The following is a 27795-nucleotide window of genomic DNA, read 5'->3' as shown; positions in this document are numbered from 1 at the left end:
TGAAGACGTCCTCATAACATTAATTGTCAAAATAATTAACACATAACCGGTGCTCTTCAAATTCGGCGGGGGGGGGATTTAGATTAAAAAAACTACTTTTTTTATTAAGCGATTAATCAAAATTCTAAAATGTGATTAATCTGATTGAAAATTTTAATCGTTTGACAGCTCTAATTTTTTTCCAAAACATTATTATTTTTTATCCCCATAAGTATTTGGATGTATGTATGCAATTATATTTGCACAAACATGTTGAACTGTTGCATGAAGATTAAGTGTAAATAGCAAATAGAATGACAATAACACATTCTAATACATTTTCAGTCACATAAGTAGGAATGCATGGCATGAAATCCACACAATTAGCGCGATCCTAATTAGCGTGAATGCTCGACTCACTCTAAAATTGCACTATAAGAAGAAAAAAGCATTAACCAGATGCATCATACAGCATTAACCAGATGCATCATACAGCATTAAACAGATGCATTATACAGTATTAGAAAGCCGTCGAAGCAGATGAAAGCTAGTATGGATTTATTGCTTTAATTTGACTTTGTGTGATGTTTAAATATTCCTCTCTGTGGCTTTGAAACCAATTTGTCCTACCGGTTTGAAGGCATCATGCATCACAAAGCGCTCCACTGGGTCTTCGGCTGTAGTTAAACATGGAGAAGCTTTTATGTACAGTATGTGCACACTGGGAGAGCATAAATGCACATCCTACCGGAGCGCCACAACATTCGAACCCACTACCAAATATAGTCGGTGTGTCATAAGAAAGGCCCCAGTCGAAAACATTGTTTGTGTGTGTGTGTGTGTGTGCGTGTGTGTGCGCGTGCATACACCCAGTGGAGAGGGATTATTTCAGTCAAATGCATAAAGTATGAACACTCCCCAGCTCGAGGATAAATAATACAACAGTACAACGATGTGTGAGCAATCAGACAGCAAGAAAAGAAGGAAATGTGTGTGTAGTGTTATAGTTAATTTGAGCAGTCATCGTTTGCACACGGAGGTTATGGCGACGTTTTACGGGACTGTTGAGCTACGTGAACTGGCTGTGGGACTTATTCGCTTGTGCTGGTATTCAGCAAATACACACATACGGGAGCTACGCTAATACACTGTAGCTTTTAAATAAGTGTGTATCTTAAGGGGGTAAAATAGTATATTTAGTAGTACAGTACTGCATTTTCTTTACTTATCTATTATTGTATGATCATTATTATTTAAATTTTTAGCTTTATGTTTTTAGCTTTACTGGACTTTGCCAGTGCTGCGGTTGTTATCAAAGTGCTCTAGAAATAAATTGAGTTGAGTTAAAGTCGAGTTAACTTGTATCTCAAGACTTTTATACAGTTGGAGTTATGCAAATACACAGTGTATACATGAGCAGAAGGCACCATTTTGCTCATTCATTTTGTCCACTGACGCAGCAAACAACGAGGCTGCTGCTGCAGCGTGCCATGCCCACCATATTTGGGAGATGTCCCCCCCGCTTGTTTTTGAAGGAGCTTCTGATCTCAGCAGGGGGGTAAAAGAGGGGGGTTGGCAGGGGAGGGTATGAAGAGCCAGTGGGTGTTACGCAACACTGGTTATTTATAAATCCTCCACCCTCTTTTGTTTGTCTGCCCTTTTCAATCCTTCCCACCCCCCTCAGGTTGGTTCCGCTCTCACGCCTCTGCTCTAACACGCAGATGCCCGGGTATTGCCGGTGCCAAGGTCTCGAGCCACACTTTTTGTTTACCTCCTTGTCGTCTCACTTTGGGCAACTGTGACAGGTGGCTGTTTAGCCCAGAGATGCCAGACAGCATCAAGTCGTGTTTATTTTGCAATGGGAATATCCAACACACATTTGCAAACCTCACACTGGCATGGCTCTTTTTCTTTAGTTTCTGATGCCAAAACGTTTTTTTTTTAAATACAAAAATATATATATTCTAAAAAAAGAATGCCTTTTGAGGGCAAAGTGAAGAACAACCATCTTTCCACCTATCCGTCCATCCATCCATCCTCACTAGGGTTGGATAATGGATGAAATAATCAATAATTGGGGGGGGGGGGACTATTTTTAAATTAAAATATACTCCTTTAAAAACAAACGCCTACAGTGCTTCATCTGTGTCTGAGACCTAATTGTCATAGTCCATGCTTTTCTTGTTTATGCTCTTGTCTGGCGTTTAGACACGCAAAAAAAAACAAACACGACAGCTCACTGACAGAACCAAGCAAAGCAAAGGCAAAAAAATTCATACCCTAACAACAGAACGATGGGAAAAATTGTGCAAACCACTTTCTAATTACCTGAAAGCCTCGATGAGACGTTCCACCTTTTGGGCTTCTCCCTGGACACGAATGTGGGCCTGGAATTTCCTCAGTGCATCGTCCAGCTCCATGCCCGAGAAATCCATCTCGTCCACCACGCAGCTGTTGAGGTAGCGTCAGGTAAGAGGAAGCACGAAGTGAGCCAAAACGTAATAAGTGTGCATGAACGCAACGGGATCGATGAGCCCGGGGGATGCAGACTGGAGATAAGGGCTCTCTCTAATTCACCACGCCGAACATTCGCACGCAGGCGAGGTGGGATGGAGGAGGATAAAGATGCAGCTGGCAACCAAACATGTGGAAATCTCCCAAGCGGAAAATCCTCCTCACACCTGACAACTAAATCTTAATTACCTTCATTAAAAAAAAGAAAAAGTTAGTGACATAAGTTCACAGAAAGCTGGATACAAATTGGTTCAGGTGAAATGAGGTTTGGAAGTAAGTTTTAATGGACTCTTTTTTTTTTTCTTCCTGTGCTTCATTAAAACATCATGTATACATATGTATTTTAAATTCATTTTATACATTTGTATCCATTTTTTCATGTTTAGTTTCATTTATATATGTATACATTAAGTATTTGTTGTATTTTTAACAGCGAATTGCAACAGTTAATTCGATTACACAGGAAGTGACACCAGTCTGCTCAAGAACAACAGCGAAAGGTGGAGGTGTGAAGCACTTCATGACCTTGTCGCAAAGATCATAAACTGCACAACTTTTTCCTCCAAGTATGTCTTCCAGATATTCTTCATCAGAACAAGGATTTTATTTTTTTATCCACAACACTATACATTTATTTTTTAACAATAAACTTTCAAAGGGGAATTCAATCCAATAATTTTCTTTATAATATGTTGTATGCGCCCCCACTAGTCAAAACACGGCATTCTGATTAAGATTTAGTTTGTGGAATATGAGTTCATTAAGCAGCAAAATCCACACGTTTTTATCCATCACACGGGGCGGCCATTTTGTTACTTGCTGCTGTTTGACTTCCCCTCTAAATATTCGCTGTCCATTTTTTAAAGGTTGACATTTCATTTCTTTTAAAATAAAATTTTCAGTGTGACAGTAAAACTTCACATTTGTTCTTCTGATGATAATGCAAAATTTTCATCAACTCAGCCAGAGATCAATTGATGAAAAATAATGTTTAAAATAGTGTCAATACGTAGTATAAAACTTGTTTCCTCCTCTATGTGTTTGAAATATTTAATATGAACTCAATATGTAGCTAATATTGTGTGTCTTATTTGACATGGCGGCGCCACCTCCTGTTACTTCCTCCTGGGCCATCACTCCTCCTTATGTAACATCAGACAAGACTCACTACAGCTGGCCCCTCCACACAAAATGTCGCTACATACACAACGTCGCCGGGCAGTGCGCAGCTGTCGGGTCTTAAAAAGGTACGTTTTTACGAAGCTGGCAGTCAGGCAGGCGTCACAGCAATGCATAAAAAGCAACACGGCGCCAGATGGAAGCGAATTTTGAGTAGACGACCGCGGGGCTGGAAACAGACAAGAATCTTACTGATCAACATCCATCAATGGAACGAGTCCTGCGGGCCAAATCCGTGACCACAATTTGGCTTAATTGACTTTGCGACATTTTTATGCACGTGGTTTATGCTTAAGGAAACGCGCGGAGAATGCATCGCCGACACGCCGCAGGGGACACATTAGAGGTCAGACCGACTCTCGCATGACACGACATTAGGTACAACAACACTCACGTCATGAAAACGGATTAAGCAAATTCCATTCTGCCGAACATAAAGACTGTGAAGGATGAGCATCTTGTGTCCTCTTTCCTCTGATTTCATCGAAATGAATTGATGTATCACCATGTCAAATCGGCCATTAAGACGATGCGAAAATGAGCCAGCAACTCAAATCAAAAGTGGTCATTTAAATGCAAATGCCTCGGGGATGTAAATCTCATACAAGCAGCATGAGATTTACATCCCCAAGGCAACGGAGACGAACTCATACGAGGCGTCCACTCACTCGAGGACGTCCCTGTTGAAGGGCTTCTTGCTGTTTCCCAGAAACTCGCCGATCATCTGCCGACTCAAACCCTTCCTCTGGAGCAGGAAGTGGGCCACACCGATGGGCGTGTCCGGGATGAAGCCACGCGAGATCAGGAACTGAAGGCCCTTGTCGGGATTCCTAGTCAAGATGAGAAAGATGAAGACGTGTCTTAGCTTGGTGCATCATCATTTTTATGACCATAAAATAGAAGCTCTTCAGTAGCATTGTAGCATAGCATGGGTTAGCATAGCATAGCATTTATTCTTTAATAAGTTTGTGTATACACATTTCCAATATTTCTATTGTAAGAAGTGGCTGTTAAAACTAATAACTGGTCACGTTAATCAAAAGAAAAATGTAAATTGCGCAAGCTGGACGTGGACTTACTCTTGTCAAAACGTTTATTTCTCTCGTGAGAAATGGTGGTTAGCATAGCATTAGCAACTAGCCACAGGAGTAAAAATCAAGACTTCAGATTGTTATTTAACTTTTGATCATGTTACTCCTTATATTCTAGGTCAAATGGTTAAAATTCCCAGTGCCCGCTGCATTTATAAAGCTATTAGACAAAAGTTGAGGAGAGATGCTCCAGGGAGACAAGCACGTGAATGCCGTGCCCCTCCCTCTGTGTTCTCCTTTTACGTAACAGCGCGCCTGCCCCTGCTAATGGGTTTAGCTAGGTGAGGATAGATGGTCAGGGGGGGAGGACCAGACAGAGCAGATGTGAGCAAATGGCAGCATGAGCTAGCCGGCGGTCCCGGCTCTGAAAGCATCTGCTCGCCCACGTTCCTGACGGCTGACGTGTCGCTGAGCAAATTTGGCAGATTACTTGATGTTTTCCCAACACCAGCGCCGATCCCACACGTTGATTATCATTTGTGACAGTAAATAGCGTGGGGGTGGGGGGTGGCAAATTCGAGACGAATTGTGGATAAGTGGCGCAGAATGAGGGAGAGGCAATCCTGGCAAAGTGATGATCAATATTGTGATCTCTGCATCACGCCGTGAGCTGTTTGGAATATTCTGGTTAGCTCGTTTTGTTGCATTAGATGGTCGATTTGAAGGTTTTCCAGCGACTTTCGCCTCAGTAAGTCTACAAATGGCTAAACTACTAATTGAAAAGCTACTAGTCGGGTTTTGGGACATTTTTTAACATAATTCTCGTGTGAACATCCAAAAGAGTGTGACGAGGGCCACCGTGTTTGGTTTCATGAAATAAGTAGCCTTCCTCCGCTTACCATCTGGATGCAGGCAATTGCAATTATTCGCAGGGTCTTTAACACGGCAGAAGTGGAGACAAGATGTTGATTGTAAACACGTACACACACACTTGTAAAAATATTTGGAAAATGCTGCACCTTTGCAGACTGTTTTGTTAATTGGCATTGATTCACATTCTTCAAATAGAACAGTGCATTATGTTTACTGTTGTACTGTATCAACACACTCAATCTTATCACTTATCTGATGGCGATTCATCACAATGTTTTTCCTGACGTTATTGTTGCCCACTCAGATGTTGAATCAGCACAGCTTGAGTGGGGGGGAGGGCAATTAAAGAAAAAGTAAATGCCACATATGAAGAGCAATGTGTCACTGTAACATTTGCCTCCTACTAACTGCTTCTTCATCGCCCTTGACAATCTCTCGCCTCCCCGCCATCATTGTCAGTCCTTCAACGCTCAACTTCATCTGCCTCTATACCTTTTTGTCCGCCTGCATCTCATAAATGCAAAACATTTTCCCGTTAGATCTCCTTTGAAACAGAAAGCAAGCTATCAAACTGCGTAAAAAAAAAAAGTGCCAAGACAGATTTGACATCTTCAGGTTCAGATGTAAATTCAAATGAGAATTGAGCAAATGCTAACATATAACAATATCATAACAAGTACGGAAAGCATAAATGTCCTGAGTGATGACTACTAATGACAAGCTTGGATTCACAAATGTCTTTGTTTGAAACATCATCCTAATTTGGCATCTTAAAATTTTAGCCTTTACGAGCAATTGATGGACATTTTAAACTGTAATTTGTCAGCCAATCTGAGAACATTTAGAAATAATAAAGTAGTACTATATGACTCTATTATGAAAGTGTCTTTCAATGATGTTACACAAAACATTCACCAAAAAGTAAATTTTTCCAACACAACCCCTGCCCCCCACAAAATTTCTCTGGAACCCAACGACCACTTTCATTGGCCTACGTCGTCGAAGGATAGACAAGGTTAGCCCGAAGCTTGTGGGCCTGTTTAAGATGGGCACCCCGTTGTTGTTATTAGAGCAGAGTGTGGTGGAACTAATAAGCCTGGAGCTGGATTTGCCTCTTGTTTTACAGTCCCGGCGCTCTCCTTCCTCGCAGCCAATTGATTAAAAGTGTGCTTATCTTTAGACTGCAAACAGACTCTCCGTCACCTTATTCCCCTTAAACGCACGGCACATTATTCATCATTACCCATCACAAGTGTGTCCACTTCTTCATGACCTTTTTAAAATACGTCCAACAAATCAAGGGGACATGAACTAGCTGCCAATAAAACTGGTTTAACCATTGATACGATCATCATTTGCATTTAAAATGGTTTTGGACTGCACCAGTGAGAAGTGTTACAACTTTTTGTGCATTTTCTGTAATGCCCGAAGACGTCACAAGATGATGCCAAAAGCCTGGCTAATAGGAAAGCTGTTAGTGTCAAGAAAGTACGCTGAAGCAATGTATGACAAAAAAGTCTCTACTGAGACTGAGAGACTAAGATCTTTGTATGTCGGGTGGAAGCAACATTTATGCGGTGTTGCTTCCAAGGTTAGTGTTTACTGCATGTGTTTTTTTTGCTCCATTCAGTTAGTAGCTAGTATTTTAGGATTAACATTTTCAAGGGTAATGTATAGATGTATAGATTATAGAGTTCTTAGTTTGCAGTTTATTTACAGTTTATGCCATTAATAACGTGCTAATGTCAGGTGCAAACCTCGTATGTCCAATTACAGTTTCATTTAGTTAACAAATCAATACTATTGGTTTGTTCTGTTAGTTTTACACATGACTCATGAGAACAAATTAATCAATTAATCGGCAAGTAATCGATTATTTTTTTTCATCACCATGAAGTACAAAATGACCACCAATCACTGGTTAATAAACCGTAATCAGGGAAAATATGCTTTTATAATACACTTTAATGCAAAATTAAATTAAACTGATTAGCCGATTAATTCATTTAATAATTGATAGCTTAATCAATTCTAAAAATATTCAATAGTGACAGCACTAAACAAATCTATTAACTCTCTTGAACAGTCTGTTGAGTGTTAAAACGATGCTTCTTCCCTAACTCTGCAGGAGCTGTGCAGCATTAAATCACTTCAAGAATTAAATTTTGGTTGTTTTAAACAATAATGAGTGTTAACAGTTAAGTTACATACATTTGAAGAAACCTTTTTTTGTTAAACTTGGATAGCTGAATGGCTCTGCCCCTATCTACCATAAATAGTGTTTTTAACATTATTATTCTAAAGTGTGCAAACCTCTTTCTATTTATGGCACTCCTACTGCCTCCTCCCCCATCTCTTGTTCCAAGCATCACGCTTGCAAAGCACAAGTTAATCGGCTTTACGGTCGCATTTTTATTGCCTCTTCCAGATTTGCGTGAGGAGCCTTAATTGGGGCTATATCGCAGTGAAATCTTGTCGTTGCTCCTGGAGGATCCATCTCGACAAGGAGCTTTGACAGACGTGTTGCCGTGACAACACAACAGCGACGATGGAGACATTAACAACATTTCAAGCTGGAGGTGATCAGCCAAGTGTCGCCAGAGGAATGTCAAATTACATCCAGAAATGCACAGCGACGACCACTAATGACGAGTTTAGCCATTTGCATATCGCTGGCATTTCTTCTGAATTTATTTCATCCGACTTGATTTGCTAATATGACCATAACATTTGATACACCCACACATTATAATGGGATCACACTCAGCAGCTGTCAAATTTAGCTTTTACAAATATCACAACATATATTGAATGGATCTAAACAATATTTATTATTGAGGTTGTCATTAAGATTTAGATCCTTTTTTAGGTCAAATTTGCAGAGCGCCCGTGCGCCTTTCTATGAAACTTAGCTCTAAAGAATGCACTTAATTTTATTTTTCCATCTTGAATGTAAACTCATTAGATATGTGTGTAAAATCAACTATATAGGCAATTAATCCCAAAGTAAAGCATTTTGAAAATAAAAATTAAAGTGTGTTAATAATTTTAACAACTTATGAGCTTAATAAGTAAACCAAAATATTCAACAGACTCTGTTACGGTAGAATTACAAGGTGTACCTAATGAAGTGGCCAGTGCAGTGCAATGACAACAAACTTGACTGCATTCCAACCAATGGAGCGTGACTTGTTTCATGCGGGCGCCTGCATCGCATCACCGTGTTCAGCCCCCGTGCACTTTTGTCACCATGGCAACACCCCGTCTCACAGGTCTATCGCCGGCACGCGAGAACCACTTGGCCCTCGTCTGTCGTGAGTCTTAACGTTGGACCGCCTGCTGCCTTTTTTCCCTTTCAGTTGCAGATGTGAAATGAAATGGACAGCAGACACTTTAAGAGACTTCTAAGAAAGATTGCATGACCCTAATCCGCACAGCGTTCCCATCCGTGCAAAGGCTTGGGCTCTTTTAGAAGGGGGACACTCTCTAACTAAGAATCCTGAAGCAGTGGTTAATACTCTGCACTTAACTCAAAGTGACTCTTCTGTCCCTGTTTTTCCTCTTAAAGCCCCTAAAATCTCAATTCGTCCATCAAGATCTCGCCTAGACTTTCTCCCCCCATTTACATCTTTTTTACATTTGCCGTCATTTGCAGGTAGTGAAAGGAGTCACGAGCCTCTTCTGGCAGAGGCATAAAAAGTACAGATATTTTTTTCCATTTCCAGTTGAGATAGCTGAAAAATCAACTTAAGTACAGTGGGGTTACTCACACATTGAAGAGGTTGAGGCCAATGCGGTAGAGACGTTTCCGCATGACGTCAGTGGACAGTGTGGGAGACTTGCAGCTAGCAGGGTTCTCGCAGTGATAGCGCGGCAGGCTGAGGATCATGGCCTGCAGAGCTTCCTTGGAGGAGGCCTCCGACGTGGAGCGGACCTCCGTGGACGCACTGCTGCTGCTCATCTGCTCTGAGCTGTTGTCCGCCGTCTCCGAGCCGCTCCGATTGACCCCAAGCGACTCAGACACGGCCGGGGGATGTTTAGGGGGCTCCGGCGGAGGAGGTGCCACCACAGCGGCCACCTGCTTGGGAGCCATTTTGTCTAGGGGGGTTGAGGGTGGCAAGTCCTCTCCGGTAAGCTCTTCCTCACTGGGAGGGGGGGCAGGGAACTCCATATCCTGATCAAATAAGTCTATTTCTGGGGGAGGTGGATGCTCTTGAGGAGGTGGAGGGGGATCTATGGGCTCAGCTGATGAGGGTGCGTGTGGTTCTTCAGGCGGAATGGACTGAGGAGCAGAGTTTGTTGCGATGGACGCAGCTCCATCTTGCTGAGCGCAGCTGCCCAGGGTGACAGACTCCACGACGGAAGACGAAACGCGGAAGTTTTGGCTGTCGATCTGGACCGTCACATCCCGGAAGGCCATCATGAGCTTGCTCGCGCTTTTGGACAGGTCGCTGGGATCCAGTGAGGCTTGATGAATGGTCGACTCTCCCGCGCCGCACCCCTCAACTCCACCTAATGCTGCACTGAACTGATAAGCACCACCTTCTTGCAGCGAGCACATGGTCTTCAGGCTCCAGTTGCTGAGAGCATCGTCTATAGACTTTGCCAACGACTGGACTTGCTCGGTGAAGGAGTCCTCCAGGTCAGTCAAGCTGCCGCCCATCGTGGCGGGCAGCGACGGCGACCTCACCAGAGGGATGCCCGCCAAGTTGCAGCCTTCTGCCAGGGCCCGTTCAGCTGAGAAGCCCTCAGTGTTCTGCATACGCACTTTGCGCAGGGAGATACGCCGTGGCAGGCGACTCTCCAGCAGAGAGTTGCGGATCTTCTCAAAGTTCTTACTGAGCTGGTACTGGCGGAAGGCGGTCTGGATCTTGGAGGCAGCGCGGCGGGAAATGAGGTGGCCGCCGTATTTGTGCTCTAGCATTTCGATCTGGAAAGAAGGATAGAGAGGAGCTAAAATAACGACTGATAAAAACAGGGCAGGTATGTTACCAAGCTTTTCAAGTAACGTCAACGTAATGTCAAGGGTACAAAATCAAGTAGACAATCCTTAAGCTATAATGATGTCCTGTAACTGAGGTCACATGGGGACAGTGACGATGAACATCATTGCTAAAACGGCTGATGTTACGAATTTTGGTGGTGCATTGATGAATATCAAGAAAGAAAAGGGTCAGAAGAATGAATGGAGCTGGGCAGTAAAACGAAGGGCACACTGTGGATAAGAATATGAATGGGAAAACTGGGAGGTCATGAAGCCACAGAGTTGGACTGCAGCATCAACAGTCTGCTTTGACCTCATGAAAAACGTGTAACCAACTCACAGTATTTCGGACAAAGCGCTCATTTTCTCCGCAAACACAACTAATAATCTCCGTCAACTCCTCAGAGGTCCTTTAAATTCTCCGACAGCGAACGCGCCATTAATCTTGCCTGTGAAAGATGTATGAAAGTCTGTGGGAAAACGATAGACACCACGTTGCTGCCGTCGTTGTCTGGCAGACGTTCAAACACTTGATGATACCCCTGTGCTTAGTCAGAACAATCTCCGCGAAAACCCTCTGAAAACAGTGCGAGCTCTTATCTTGGCAAGTCACATTGTCCACGGCACGTCTTTTGAAGCCCCCCAATCCTGCACTCGTTCAGTCTTAATGGACAATTATACTTCTGTTTCTGCTCTGAACTCCATTAAAGCGACAAGGGGAGGCGGCTTTGGCATGCAGAGATAACCATGTTCACATACTAAACATACTCTAAAGTAGTGTACAACCAAAGTAATGTGTCATTAAGGAGATAGAGATGCTTATTGTGTGAAAGATTGACTCCCAGTCAATGTTCTTTTAATTAATTAATTCAGAGAGGCTCGGATTGTCTTTAACGGCGGTGAGACTTTCTGCTAAATGATGTGGTAAGGCATCAAAACGAGGCATCACGAAAGTTTCACACGCGATCCCTTATATCGAAAGAAACTCTGGAGAGGTGCCCTTGACTGAATAAAATATAAAAGTCATTTGATTAAATGTTGCAGGTTTTTATGCCCGTTTTGGCCTCTGCGTAAGCTGGGTCAGGGATTTTGAAGAAAGCATTTGAGGACGCCCTGCTCTCTTTGTGCCTGTTTGACACATTCGGAATTACAGCCACCGGGAAGGTAGGAAAGAGGATTAAAACTAGCCTGGCATTTAGACTCGGCAAATTAAGACTATTCCGGCAGACAAAGACGACAAAATGACACGTGAACAGTGCAGTGAGGAGGACATGGAAATTGGAATCCTGATCACTTCACTAAGTGCTGATGGAGAGAGATTAATCTGCAGATCTGTGTTGCCACCGGCCGGACTCGCTCAATCGATTTTGAAAGGCAGATTGAACCAGCACATTCGCCACAGTAAAAACTAAGCTATAAGGGGAAAAGAAAACATTGCATTTTCAAAGGATACATATATGGGAGGATAAAAGGGATGTGAATATTTTAAAGAGACTTCAAAGCTGTTGGGAGATAATTGCAAAAAAAGCGAGGTTGGAGGAAGTTCACAAATGATCATGGACCTTTTAGAGCATGAGTCCTTCCAAGCTTCCCATCTAGCTCTGACGTATCTGGACGCCTGGTAGTGATGGATGGTCTTGATGAATAAGCTACTTCTTAAAAGTGTTTTGAATACAACTGGAGGTCAAGTAGTTACAAAACAGCAAAACACTCCGCCATGAATCATTGCTACAAGTAGTGGGTGTCACAACACACACTAGATGGACCGCCGAATCAAGCGCACATCCAGGAGGCAAATCAAGGGGTCATTAGCTGCGCTCGTGCTCATGCAAATGTCTCACAGCGGAGAAACATCTGCATGATTAACGAGCTGATTATGCAACGGCAAGAAGTGGGACACGACACAACATAACGCTCCCATGCCAAACCAATACGATAATTAAAGAGCTGACGTTATTGTTTTGCTGATGAATCTTTGGCATGGCAATCTATCTCTCGGAGGGTCACTAGCTCAGAAAATAGTGTCATGGCTAAGAACGTGAGATATTTTTAACATCAACCTGTCATGCTGTGCGTTTGCCAAGAAAGGATGCCTTCCAAAGAATGCGACCCTGCTGGTTATTTATTGCCTCTGACTTTTGTGTGTTTTCTTGCCAGCTTTCTATCAAACACGTGTTTTTTATTTTAGAATCTCCGTCATGGTCAGGTTCACATGGGTAAAATATAATTTTCCATGTGTTTACGCAAACTGCCCACAAATTGATAGTCAATCATGAGGTTAGTGCACCGCAATCAAGGTATCGCCCCGCACTTCCAATTAGTTCCACATTGATCGGAGGATGCATCCATCCCACGCACACTTGACAGGAGATCGATGGAAGCAATCTACGTCTCTGTTGTTGTGACGACGGCGTGAAATAGACAGAGTTCGACTACAGGAGCCTCAAACAGGAAGTTGATGCAAAATGAAAGACGTAAAGCAGGCGTGTCACTGGAAATACATTTATATCAGTGTTGTGTTGTGTCCAAGTGGCACTAATTCTGTTTCCTTACCTGCATGGAGATCTTGGGGGATGATGCTGGGTTAGTCGAGTGACATAAAACAATACAAGGCAAATGACGATAATGGTCCTGGAAAATGGAGATACTATTGTATGAGTTTCCTGATGGGACAGCGTGGATGGAAAGACAAGACAGTTGCTGCATGAGGGGGTAATTCGCATGTTTGCACATTGATTCATATTTTCATAGATACTCAGTACAGGACAAGATGGAGGACAATCATGTGTTTTTATTCGATGAGAACGCTCCGCTGAAAATCACTGAGCATCAGAGAGAGGATTAAATATTATCAATTTCCATCCTCCTTAAAAAAATATACATTAACGCATTGAACATAGCGGTAAAAAAGACAAAAGCGTGATGGGGATCCATGATGGTGATGATAATGATGAGGATGATGAGGATGTTGAAGCAGATACAGTTTGGCCAGTCCACTGGCGCCAATAGAGAACAAGAGAAAAACCTCAAGGTTCCACACACGCCCCATTTCAAACACACCCCTACCTGCTTGTTTTTGAGGTCAAGTGAGAGCTCATAGTCGGAGGTGGCCGAGTGCGAGCCGGCCCCGTTGCGTTGCACCCTCAGGGGCGACGCCGTGTGGTGGAGGCTGGCTCTCCTCGCCGCGTTGCTCCCTTTTACTCCTTCACCTTCCTCTTCCTCCTCCTCCTTCACCTCCTCCTGTGCTTCTTCTTCTTCTTCTACTTCTTCGACTTCAGCCTCTTCCTGAGCATCCTCTAAATCCTGCTTTTCCTTTGCTTCCTCCTCATCCATCCCTCCTTGTCCCTCAGCTTCCTGCGCTTCCTCCTCGGGCGGGGCATCAAATTGAAGTTCGGGCTCGGCTTCTGTATGGGGCACAGGTTCTGGTTCGGTTTCAGGTGGGGGTTGCGGCTGCGCCTGGGGGGGCTCACGCTCGGGCTGTTGTGGCGACGGCGGCGTGTCTTGTTGGGGCTGCGGTTGTGACGGGGCCTCACTCTGCAGCTCCCCCTCTCCTCCCTTCCCTTCCTCCCCCACTGACGGGTCTGGAGAAAGGTCATCGCTGCAGAAAGGAGGAGAAAATGCAGAGTGAGGTGGCTTGCTGCATCCGCCATGACCTCTTCGCTCTCTCTCTCTCTCTCTCGCTCTCCGGGGATGCGAGTGGCAAGACGCGGTGACCCCGTCTTTTTTTACTACTTTGACTGTGCCTCGCTTGTCGTCGTCTATGCACTTGACAGACAAAGACAACGTGGAGGAGAGGACACAGCTGAAAAAAACCCATAGGGTTGGTGCACAAAAAGTTGGATGGAAAAGAAAACAGCAGCAACATCTTCAAGAAAAAGAAACGTGAAACTGACAGCCAGTTGTGACACACACATACAGAATTACAAATTAGGACAGTCATGCTCAGCTCAAGTGTGTGCTTTCGTTTTGCCGTGTGTGTCTGAGTGTGTATGAAGTAGATTTAAGGTGAAACTTTTTGTTCAGGGGTCCATCATTGGATCGTAGTGAATTAAAATGGACAGTAGGGATATAATGATTGCATTGTTTTGAAGAAAAAATAAATGAAATTTTCAATGCAGCTGTGGGCAGTCCGCCACCAATGTTGCACAATCCCAATTTGGACCTGCACCCAATGAGGAAATGGCCCGATCTTGTATAATTACATCAGTGTAAGAAAAATATAACACGCCACAAGGCACTGGAGCAAATTGATCCTAAACAATATGGCTGTTCTAACACCTTGCTGTATGTATGATGCGCTAAATTGTGTGCACACATCCAATAGAGTATTTTTTTTAGTGCTTCCTGCCTGACCTACTTGCTGGATTTGGATCCCAAATCCCCCCTAAAAAGAGAAATTCACGCTGAAATGTCGCTATTTTGACACAGTGGAGGTGCCAGAACACGACTCCCACGGATTGCTCTTAGTGCTGCCGGCCTGTTGGCAGATTACAACACAAGATGGCTACCTAGCGGCAACACGATCGTCACCCATTGCTGAACTTTTGCACATCACCTCGGAAATATGACTTTAAATGTGCCCGTCTGGCAATAACACATTTACCTTTCCTGTTCTTGCTGTCATCAGAAAAGTATCTGTCATGGGCTTTAGTGGGAAACTTCTAAAATAGACATACGTAGGATGAATAATGGATAGTGCAATAAAGTCGCTTCTTCACTCAGCTGCAGGTGAGCAAAAAATAGACATGGTAGATGTGTGGGGGGGGGGATCTGAAGATGTCTTTTAAAAGGGCAGCCCGCCATGACTACTTGCAGTCTTTTGAAATAAAGCCCTGCCATTTCCTAAGTGGCTTGTTATGGAGGAAGACCAACGGTTAGACCTGTGATTTTTTTGTCCTATTATGTGATTCACAGTGAAGCCCGGTTCCAGACACAGGTGAAAATCTGCCGAATAGAGAGACTGGATAAAAATTTTGGCTTATCTCGATAGCCCCCTTTTACACTGCCTTTAGCGAAACTAGCGGATCAGAAGTAAAATAGGAGAGATGAAAATTATTCAACTGTTGCAGCTTCTCACATTCAGATAATTAGATATGTGGCAATGTCACAATTGTTTTCAACACAAAGGCCAGTTAGACTTCAAATACCAGTTTGTCTACCTGCCTTTGATGTAAAAATAAAAAAAGAACTACATTTGCATCAATACCTTACACATGTTCTTCAATGAATTTATCAAGATATAATTATGTAACACTGTTAGTATGATAGCAAAATGGGACTATTTTACTACATACCGCAGACCATCTGGCAATACCTCTCTAACTCTTTTTTTCCTGCCTATATTGGATTTAACATTCCTTAAATTTGTTTCCTCAGTTGGTTGGTTATCTGTATATATTGTGAATATTGCTACTGTGACAAGCTAATTTTCCGCATGGGATAAATAAAGTATCTATTTTTTAAAAAGCCGCTCAGATGGTCCAGTTAATGAATCATTAAGCATGCAAATTGAAACCGACCGCAGCGAGATGTGTGCATATTTACAGGATGCGCATCTACTGGATAGTCAGCACAAAGTGAAGCTTTACTCGCTCCCATATTCTCTTCACAAGCGCCGTCAAGCAGCCCTCGTCCATCCTTAACGTCCGCTGATAGGTAGGAAGATTTAGCCCTGCCGTGTGTCAGAGTAGGCCGAGGAGGGTGGAGACGAGAAGATGGACGACTTGCAATACAATCGCTCTGTCCTATATTCCAAGATGTAAATTTGGTTTATGTTGAAGCTCTGTCTTGTCACTTTGACTAAATCTCTTATCCAACCCCCCTCTGGTGTACAGTATGTCCTGCCCCTCACTGAGAATGAATCATACAGAGGGAGCTTCTGCATTAATAAGCATCTCTTTGCTCATACACTCAGAGATGCTAACGTATAGTCTGAATTCATGACTTGCCCTGCCTTAACTTGATTCAAACCGTCAAGAACTGCAAGAATGGTGCGTTGCAAAAAGAGGCTTTCATGGCAAATACCCCCGTGTTTGTGCATAATCGCGTAACAATCGTCATGTTTACCGCACGGTGGCTTTCTTACTCGTGTCTCATCTGTTTGCACATTTGCGAGGGGGAGAAAACAAGGCCAAGGAAACATTCTATATGAGCACAGTAAGAGTGACATTATGTGATATGTATTAAGTCACTCTGCAGTTTTATTTAGCTTTTTTTGTGTTTGTGTTCAGTTTTTTTTCTATTCCAAGGTCAAAATGAGACATTCAATTTGCCTAATCCTAGACCAATCATAACTGTTCAAAAAATATACAGTATGCCTTTGGACTTATTATATGTATGACTTTGCTTTGAGATGAGACAAGGTGTCTGTGGTTGTGGGGGCGACGTTTGCATTAGACAGATGATAACTGCTTGTTCATGGGTGTATATATGAGCTCTGCCTAAAGAGAAAAAGGCAAGTACTCCAAAGAAAGCAGCCACTAACTTTTTATGTAATTGTACTTCTGATTACTTTCAAAGTGCTTGTCCTGCCTCTTGTCTACTAGAGGGTCAATGTTTTTCTCGTAACGGCATTTATTCAGTCGATGAGTAGTCACCTAAGCTGTTGTCGACCTCTCTTTATTTAATAGGGGTGTGCCAAAAAATCAATTCTCATAAGAATCGCGATTCTCATTTAGTACGATTCAGAATCTATTTTAAATGTCCCCAAATCGATTTTTGTTAAAATTATTTTCTACTGTCTTGCCCTTGTTTGTGTGTGTCTATATTGGGAGCGCTGTTCATATTGTAAACTATTTGGCCACTTAGGGGCAGTGTGGTTCGTGAGTAGAAGGAAAAAGTCACAATCAAGTTATTCCAATAAAAGTTGTTGTTTTTTGCAGCGTAGGAATAGCATATGCCGGTGAGTAATATTAAGATCCTTCTCTGCATACATTCCTGAAGCGTTTTGTATGAATAGCTGTTCTTTTAAGTGATAAAAGTGCCGCGATTAGCGCGCTTTAATCAGCATTAGCGAGTCAGACTGGAGTAGATCATGACGATTATTTGCACATCTATAAATTGAAGCAGAAATAATTGTCAATCAAATCATTTTGAATCAAAAATTGTTCTGAATCGAATTGTGAGATTCCCACCCCTATTATTTAAAAAGCCAACCATACAGTAGGCCATCATTCGAAATGGTAGCTGATAGTGTGAAAATCAGCAGGGCTCATCTCATCTCGTGTGATTAATCATAAAATGATGGCTCCGTTATAAATATACTGATCAATAACTTGCTCGGGTGACCTTGTAAATACCACTCTTTACCAAAGTAGACATAAAAAAGAGAGTAAGACTTAATCTATAGCATTGTGAGCATCCGGCAAAATACTGAGGATGTAACTAATCTGCATGCAAGCAGGTGTACAGTGTGTACATATTTCTCCCTTTTGTTGAATCAAACACATCAAACGCAGCTGTGTAGGTGCATCAGATGGCAGAAATAAGATTTACTCAACACCAGAAAGCTCATGCTTGTTTTGTTTGCGCACCTGCGTATGCCGCCATCCCATCTTGAAACTCGGTATTCCCATCTTGCAAGTTAAACCTCCCGGCTAACGCGTGCTTCAACAGTGGCTGCATGGGGACGGCTCCAACAAACAACCAATACATCCCCCAACCCCACCCCCACCCAGTGTTAGACCTATTTATATATATTTTTTTTTTTTTACATTTTCCCTCCCGTCTTTTCTTCCCTGGCATCTTTAACAGATAATTCATGATGACAGGCTGAGCCAAAGCCGAGGTGACACCTGGAGTGACAGAGTGACGCTGCAAGCATGACTCAGCACGGAAAAACTGCTCAACTGTTAGACACTAGGTGTCAAAGCATGACACGGTCCATAAAAAGGATGCTGGCTGCTTTTTTTAATCACCTTATGTTAGTGTGACACAGGCTCTTGAATTTATTTTTGGAATAACGAGGAAAGAGAGAGAATTGAGCATCACAATGCAAAGCTGCTCCTAATATTTGTCCTGAAGTTCACGTCATTAACTAGAACTGAAGCTTTTAAATGTTTTTTTTTAGAATTGGGTATACTAGCCATTATCACATACAATCCTCACATTCTCTGTATTATCTGTAACTAGAGTATGGCATTAGAAGGCATGGCCTGGGCTGGTGAGTGACATGGATGTCAATGAATGAGTGTAGAGTTGGCTGGCTGTTAACAAACTGGGTGAGTTTGTTCAATAAAAGGATTGAAAGTGCACCGGTGGCTATTCTTGACCACATTTACAGTTTACAGCGGGAAGTAAACCTCAAAATGTTCTCTACAAGAATATGTTCAATGCATCCCCACTAGCCTAAACACGGTATTCTGATTAATATTGTGCTTGTGGAATGTGTATTAAGCAGCAAAATCCAGCTGTTTTTATTTGCTGCCAACTGAAAATAACATCACAACTGCTCAGGGCTCAGGTAACGACCAAACATGGCTCTCCTGTTTTCTGAAGCTGAGCCATGATTTGTCATTACCTGAGCCCTGAGCAACTGTGATGTCATTTTCAGTCGACAGCATACGACATAACGGCCGCCCCCAGAGATGGATAAAACTTGCTGGATTTTGCCACTTATCTCATATTCTACAAATTCAATATTAATCAGAATGCAGTGTACATTCCCTTGTGTTGGGGATCGTACACATGCTGTTGTGGTACATAATTGCACTTCATCTTTCTTCTTTCATCTTTCAAGTTTAATATGATCCCAAACTTTGGACATACGCTGCTTTAAAAAAATAAAAATAAAAAAACATCCCTGCGAAGATTTGAAGCTAAGATTTTGCTTCGATCTTCTTTCGGAATAGAATTATTCAATAAATCATTGTAGCACAACTTCTCGTCATTTGTGTGATCTAAACTGCTCACATTTCCTCCTCACACTCCTTTCTGGCTCATTATAGCCAAGTAATGCCTTGTCTGCGCCTTTTTTCCCCCTGATCTACTATGCTGATGTTAGGCCCAGCTGAAATTTCAAAAGACCTAGCGGTACGTGTACTTTGGGGCTATAAAGGACAATGTAAGGAATTACGAAGCTAAACAAGGTAGAAGAAGACTGTTAATCTGCAAAAAAACTCAGCTTGTAAAGCCAAACAGGGAGCATAAAGACACTATATTGATGATTTGTACATCATTAAAATGGTGTCTGCGCCTCCGCATTTTGTGGTTTTACAGCTTGGGCCTGCCACGCGCCACACACAAATTGCTGAGCGATGGTAGGCAGGTGAGGCCTCCAGATGCTCGCCTGTTTCAGGACACAAAGGGAGTCAAAATGTTGGCCTTCGCCTAATAGGGTTGATCTCAAATGACGTCACGTTCCCCTCATTAATATGCATGAGTTAACATGTTAAATAACAGCATAGGACACACACGTACACAAAATTTGGAAGGGAACAACATCCCAGTCGTGAAATTTCAACATGGTTCAATCGACAAAAACACACTTTGGAACAGCTTAAACGGTGGTTGACATGCGAAGACCTCAAAGTCGGCGCAAATAAAGCAGTTTTCGTAGAAAGGTAAGCTTTATTGTATGATCGTTGCTGCCACTCCAGTGCGGTCTAGATGGCTGCTAATATCGTGTTGGTCGCTCATTTTCACGAAAACAAAACACATAAAGTCACAATTTTAATTTGAAGATTTTAAGCCCACCTTTGGGCTATTACTTCTGTCTAGTTACTTTTGTTAAAGTGACTTGGTGACAAAGTGACCGTTCACATCTTATGACAGATCAACTAGCATGTTGTTGTAGGCATAGGGTTCTTCTATTGCGCTGATAGTTTATATTAATTTACACATCTAAGCAGGAGTGGCTTCCGTTGGTAAACTTGAGGTATTTTTGGTGCATTTACACCATGATGTATAGTAGCTAGCATGTTGTAGCAGGCAGCTAGCAGCAAGGTTAACGCTGAGAAAACAGACGATAAACATACCTGCAATTGATTGGCTCTGGATTTTCAGCTGCTGGCCCATTTCCACCGACGAAATGTAGAGAGCGCAATGCACATATAGCTGTCTTCGGTGACATTTTTTCACGTAAATCACTGCTGTTTAATTGTACATGCTTGAACCCAGCGGAGACATTCCTATGGAAACTCCCTTTATTTGATCCTGGTCATAACATCGCCAGTCACATATCTGTAGACACCAAAGCAGCAGAGGTTTGTTGTAACCATAATACGTCTGTTAAGTATATTGTTTTTTGCCTCGTACGAATACACTCAACCGGCCACGCCCATGCGCTGTGCGCTGTTCTAAAAATAGTAGTTTGTATGTTTTAATTTGTAAACTGCCCTATTAGCACCCTAAGATCGCCGTAATTGTAGCTTTGGAGGCAATTGAGACAAACAAAATATTTTTCTTTCCTCTCCCTTGCATAGACAAACACTCACCTTCACACTCGGGACATTGCAGCACAGCAGTGTGGCTGAGGTATCGACGGGCCTGCACAATTGTTGTGAGTGCCCCTGAGAGACGAATAAGACGGCATGTAATGACATTGGCTCCGGCTCTGGCCGTAACTGCTGTCTATGTGATGCGGCGTGCAGAGTAACATCCCAGAAGACAGTAAACGGGACTGATGTGTTTATTCTTCAGCACGGCCGCATAAGGATTAGCCCCTGAGCTACAATTGGCTTTATTAAAGAATTTTTGTAAAGCTATTACAATGGAGCTAGCACATTATATTGTGTACTATTCAACTGTGCTGGAGAGAATCGAATAAGTCTGATTAGCATGAGTAAGGTAAACGTACAGTAGATTAGTCCAAATTAAAAAAATATTACATCCTTGATAATGTGAAGATTGGTTGTAAATTTTACTTGATAAGAGCTTGAACGTCATCTTATCTTACGTTGACTAAATTACTGATTGATTTGCATTTTTTACTTTTCACGTACAGTACGTTTTACTTTACAATGAATTTTACTCAGCTGAATTGTATTTAACTTGTCAGTACAGTCGAATAAATTTGTGTTGATGCTTAAGAACCGATTGTTTTTAAACATTTATTTAAGTACAATTTTCATATAATAACAGAAGTAACACATGAAAGGCTTTGACCTTGGCTGGCATGGCAATGCATCTACTATCATTCCAAATCTACAGTTCTTGCTTGGCGACAGTAAAATAATATGAACATGACTTCATGATTTACTGAGAAGTGTAATGATTTCAGCTATGACCTCAATTACACCAGCCAAACATTGTTTAAAAAATAAATCAATACATAGCGCCATTTTCTCTAACGTATGAAAATTGAGTGGGAAAAAAAACATACAGCTTTGACCTTGTCTATAGTCATCGCATGTCAGACTTGACAATCTAGAGGTTTTGTTCGGCTGCTGCTATAGTAAAATAATTTTTGGGGACTTCCTGCTACAAAGGTCAGCCTTTGTCAAAAACAGTTGTGCTAATAAGTTTACAAAGATGTAAACTCATGGGCACAATGGTATGGTTGAAAATCAACAGAATATTTTGTACAACTTTTCATAACATTTACTGACATTTGTGTCACGTAATGTACAAAATCAAACGTGAAATACACGACATTAAAAAGACAACAACTCATTCGTAATTTGGTGATGAGGTGTACAAAATCAATAGATTCTCTTTTTTAATCCCTGAAACTATAAGAATTGCTTGAAAGTGGTATATGAGCTGAAAACTGAGGCAGCAAAATGATTCAAACTGCTGATTCGGAGGCGGGAGGATGCAGCATACGCACGCACGCGAGCACGCACGCGAGCACGCACGCAGAAGATGCTGCAGCAAAGTCATCAAAATGTTGCGCTTTTATGAAATCGCTTCTGTAATAAACCCACCGCCCTCCTCCTTTTTGGGTTCACTTCACAAGGTGGAGATAAGCTGCGGAATGGAGAGGGAAGAGAAACCCTAAGATGTGATGAATACCTTTTTGCCGTCTATGAAATGTGTGGGTTGGTCGGTCAAACAAACCTCAGGATGCTCGTGAGCTCATGAGCTGACTCATTTAAAGTGACTCAATGCTGAGGATTTCAATACGAATTCAGGCCAAGTCGGGTCTCGGAGGCCTTTTTTTTTTAAACAGCAGGCTGGACTAGCCCCTGAGGAAGATGACCTCAAATTCTAATTTCTGATTGGCCAAGGGAAAAAACCTGCGAGCCAACGACGCCAATGGACCCACTACTGTAGGTGCTCTAATACTTTTGTCCACATGGACTATTGGGCATTTTATGAAGGCCTCGCACTTCCCAGTCACACTGTCTTTAATTGCATTGATGCTTTCAATTCACTACCAATTTGCTAATTAGACAAGCACATCATTAAAAAGAATCTCAACTCTAAAGAGGACTATTAGCCAGAATAGGTCACGCTGAGTATAACTAAAGCACCTTGTAGTCATTGCTGAAGCAACTACCCTCAACTGCCCAATGCCACAATTTTGCAAAATAGTCTTTATGAAGAAAAAAAAAGTAATAATCTATCAAGGTGTCTTTCTGCCTGTGTAAATTGAAAACGGTAAATGGAATGTACTTATTTAGCGCTGCACCATATGGTGCTCAAAGCAAAAACAAAATTTTTCTGAATTTCGTGAGCCAACTTATCTACTTCTTGACATAGAAAACCTCAGAAAAGTCAACACTTTCCTGTCAGCTTTGGTGCCATCTTGTGTTGTTTTAAAACTAAGGCTGCTACAACTTAATATTTTTTAAATCGATTATTCTACCAATTAATCACATAAAAATAGATTTTTCATTACTAAACAACAATACTTGATGATGCAGGTGTTATTGTTGTCTACTTGGGGTCGTTCGTTATCCTCACCTTCCACACTATCATATCTGTAACTTTCAGTGTGTGTGGTTTTAAGAGGTGGGGCCTGGCCTGGAGAGTGACGTGGGAGTCAGAGATTTTTTGGGGCGGGAGTGCAACCGAATTAAGTTTGTCGATTATTTGTTTCAGTTCAAAATATTTAACCATAAATTGGGTGAGTGAAATAAGGCTTCCTCATAATGAATGGACATATAATAAAATCACTGTTTTTCAACAGACTTAGATTAAGACATGTTAACGATTAAGTTTTCTTGCATTCATAATAATAATAATAAATAAATAAATAAATCTGCAAGAATAACACAGGCAGAAATAAAAGCCATGCTCAAATTCATATGTCATCCCCTATGCTGTCCATGGCCACTCAGGTGTCTATTTGTTTTGAAGTTTTGTTTTGTTATGTTTTTCTGTTGCAGCAACAGCATTTCTCAATATTTTATTAATATGTCAACATGTGATATATCTGAGAGGCTTGAAAAAATAAAAACATTTGAAATGTTTCTCCAAAAAGTTGTGTACTGAAACTTCCTGTTGTGTAAAAGTATGCCTGATGGCTTGCAGGTCATTCAAGTACACTGAAACGCACACACACATAAGACAAGGAGCTACATTCTACCCACTGCCAAGCAAAAAGCATGCAACATCATTTTTTTCTGTGCCTCCACATGAACACAGATGCATTACATGTGTTCACTACTTTTTCGCATGAAAGATCCCCCCCCCCCCCCACTACATACATACAGCACACACATCAATGGTCACTCCCCTTGCTGCACAAATACAATTTTGGTGGTTTAAAATAAATAAATCTAAAACTCAATGTGACCACAGTGGACAGACAAAGGCCCGCATGGTGTGAGCATGGACGGAAATGGACGAGATGAGGTGCGGCGCTGAGTGCGTGTGTGTGTGGGAGTGGGGACGGGGGATGTGATGCCGCGTGAAATCACGGACAACAAGGCGCAAATCAACAATAAAACAGCATTTGGTAAAAAAAAGGGGGACATGGGGGTGGGGGGGATAAGATGCGATCAGAAAACAAACACAAAAAAAAGGACTTTTCGGCCCCATGAAAGTCCTGCTTTGAGGTGGTTTGCAACTTGGATCACCATAATTGATTGTTATTGTTACGTCAAATACTTGGCTTTTCAATTGGTCAATAGCAGAGACTGCTTCCCAATGTGATTCGTCACCATTAGCCTATCTGTTCGCTCTGACAAGGCAGATAAAAAGAGCAAAAACAAAGCATTTTGGTGCAGAGGGCTTAATTGCTATTGATGCTCTCTGGACAGATGAATGACTCACTTAAAAAACAAAACAAAACCAAAGGACTAAAAAAAAAAAAAAATTGGGAAAATTGAATGATACTCCAGAATGGATCGTGCATCAATAGGAGACTGCCTAATTTTTTGACTAGCACGCTTGCTGGAAAGCCATCTGGACAGCTAAAAGTAACAAATTATCATTAAGTCTTGGCTTGAGAATGCTAAATGACTGGAATTAGAATTCTAGACACAACCTAAAAATGATTCAAGTGTTGAACAAACCACATCAACAGACTACTGGGGTAGTTGTGTCGTTTTTGAAGCATGGTAACTGGCTGTGAGTACAGCTAACACAGGGTTCATTTTTCCAAGCGTGGCGTATGTGCCACACAACGGTCTTACCTGGGGACACAGGCAGACGACGTTTCCCCCTCGGGGGCCTCCGGGGCCGGGCAGCAGAACTGATGCAGCACCGTTTGGTTACTGGGTAAATAAAGAAGAGAAACGAGGATTCAGACAAGGCAGGGATGGCGTCACCATGGAGATAGACACAAAGACTTTTTGCTTTTCACAGAGACGCAAATGAAAAAAACGAAGCTGCTACTGGGACGTTTTGTCTCCTCAAACGAATTTAAATAACGATGGCTGCCAGTGGTGTAACAGCAGCAATATCCTTCACCTATCAAACTGTTTCAGTCTGGACATTTTTCGGTTAGGGGATTATTCTCTGCTGTCAGTCTTATTTTTTTTTATTAAATCTTTATGTTCATCTGTAAAGACACGACTAACATTTGGAAATGTGTACAACAGCGGGTTTCATTTAGTTTCTTTTGAGGTAATGAGCAACACAGATCGTGAGGGGGGAAAAAATGACACAAAAATAATAGCGGCCTTTCATTTGGCCACATTGGGGCAAATTGTCTGAAAAGGAGACGGAAATAGAATGAACTCTGGGTTACCTTTACAGCACTCTCCTTCTGATTCATCTTAAGGCGTCTCTAACTTTTCACGTCTGGCTAGTCTCCATTTACATTTATACCACGTACACGCACGCACACACACACACACACACACACACACACACACACACACACACACACACACACGCACACACACACACACACACACACACACACACACACACACACTTTGACTCTTCTTGTTGTACTGTATTTAATTTTATTACCATTATTTTCTATGGGAACATTTGTTTCAAGCTTGTTTTCACCTTTTGCGGAGCCAATGTACAACCTACAAAAATATGCATAAATGTTTCAAATAGTACACATTTACTTTACATCTTTATCTATGTGAAGCCACATTTGTCTCTACTACCACTCACACACGCACACACACCCTTGATCAAAGCAGTCTTCCCAAGATTAAATTGAACTTGTGAGACCCCGCTTCCTGGCCCGCCTCGTTTCCGCTGCCGGACGAAACTGGCTAAAATGGCATGGGCACAGAAATCACGTGTTAGCAGGGGCGGAGGGAGGAGGACGTGGCCGGTCTAATCTGCTCACCGCACTCCCACAGTGTCGCTTTAACCTTCCGTAACTAATATGTTTGCGTGCAACTCATCACTGTGTCAATAGCAACCGTATTCTCCACTCATGACATCCCTAAACGGTAAAACACAACACACACAGAACAGAAGAAGCATGATGAGAAGAACATTTAGTGCCATGTTTGTGTCAGCTCCAGCGTTGAAAGGCAATTAGCGCGGTTATTACACATCATTTCAGCTTGCTTCATTTATGAGACGTCAATTCCGCTAATGGCAATATGGCTAAAAAAAGCGCTACATAATCAATGACAACTCGCCAAAAGTATTCACTTTCAATTTTGGCAGAAAGGAAGAGAAATATATGACGTTGGGGCAGCTGTGTGTGTGTGTCGGGCCATTACGCCAACCTTTCCAAAGACATCTCTCAATCCATTCTAAAAGCCAATGCATACACACACACACACACACACACACACACACACACACACACACACACACACACACACACACACATAAATAGAGACATCTTAAAAAAGACTGCTTAAAAGGTTTGCGTCAGAGCATCACTCAAGAGACTGAGTCTGATGGACAAAGAGCAAGAGCAAGCTCAAAAGAGCAAGAAAAATGTGTTTTTTGTCCTAGAAGAAAAGAAAAGACAGAAGGCAAGGGTTCAAGGTCGGCAAAGTCATACTACACACAGTACACTATTTTAAGTGTTCTAAACCAAGAAGTGTATTGTACACACATACAAGAATATAAAGCTTAGTTTTGACTCTTACTTTTTGTACTTCTTCAGTCGTCTTAGTGACGTGGAAAAAGGGAGTAACGATATAAATCTAAGCATATAGCACTTTAACTTATAATTGTTGTGGCGTTTTAATTAGCCTTTACCATAAGCTAACGCATATTAGCAGCTAGCCTACTCGGTAAAATAGCGACAAATTCTTCAATAAAACCTGTGTAAAATGCCGAACAATATCTCACACCATTATATTTACCACAAAAACGATAAACAATGTATGTTACAAGCTTTATAAGTGCTATTCTAACAGGGAAAATACCTGAAATTGCTGCTCTTAGTCACTTGTTAGTCTACAAGGGCGCATTTCCTACTTCCGGGTTACAAAGCAGGCATTACCAATCAATCAACGCACTATTCAATTGGATAAAAAATAGAGAAGTCGAAATAATCCAACAATCTTGAGTCTAAATAAAAGATATCACAAAAAAATCTCAATCTTTAAAAAAGCAAAAATCAAGATTAAAAACAAAAATCACAGCAGAAAATGTCATCACCCTCAACATCAAACAGGCATCCTCAGAACTAATTGTTACTCTCCTCAACAACTCCCAACTCCCCTCTCACAGAAAAATAAAATCTTGAAAGTTTTAAGAAAGAAGAGAAGCAGAACTGACAAAAAGCCTGAGAGTGGGGAGCTCTGGGAATGGACCAGACTACTTCTTGGAGTTCATTTGCCGTCCATGAACTGGCACTGATTTATTGCTGTGAAGTTTGGGGAATGCAATTTTCCCCCACTTGGGGATTATTTATCTGTGTGTTGATTTTAAAGAATAGCTAACACAGCCTATGTATTGTAGTCGAGGCAA

The 27795-nt window shown here is 41.9% G+C and overlaps 1 protein-coding gene across 3 annotated transcripts in view; it reads right to left on the bottom strand.

Annotated features, from left to right (window-relative positions):
- Window positions 1-27795, bottom strand: part of iqsec3a (IQ motif and Sec7 domain ArfGEF 3a) — a 43914-nt gene that overhangs the window by 11412 nt on the left and 4707 nt on the right. For 2 of the 3 annotated variants that reach the window (XM_077545650.1, XM_077545651.1), the window contains exons 2-6: window positions 25083-25163; window positions 13627-14158; window positions 9347-10506; window positions 4341-4502; window positions 2308-2430 (exon numbers count right to left, since the gene is read on the bottom strand). In XM_077545650.1, coding sequence (XP_077401776.1) covers window positions 2308-2430; window positions 4341-4502; window positions 9347-10506; window positions 13627-14158; window positions 25083-25163 — 2058 coding nt within the window. The remainder of the gene's footprint in view (window positions 1-2307; window positions 2431-4340; window positions 4503-9346; window positions 10507-13626; window positions 14159-25082; window positions 25164-27795) is intronic. The other variant, XM_077545652.1, reaches the window with a different exon arrangement.

This window comes from Vanacampus margaritifer, chromosome 15, assembly GCF_051991255.1.
Source record: "Vanacampus margaritifer isolate UIUO_Vmar chromosome 15, RoL_Vmar_1.0, whole genome shotgun sequence".
NCBI classification, from domain to species: domain Eukaryota; kingdom Metazoa; phylum Chordata; class Actinopteri; order Syngnathiformes; family Syngnathidae; genus Vanacampus; species Vanacampus margaritifer.
The sequence above is the reverse complement of the archived record's forward strand: the minus strand, read 5'-3'. Positions and strand labels throughout refer to the sequence as shown.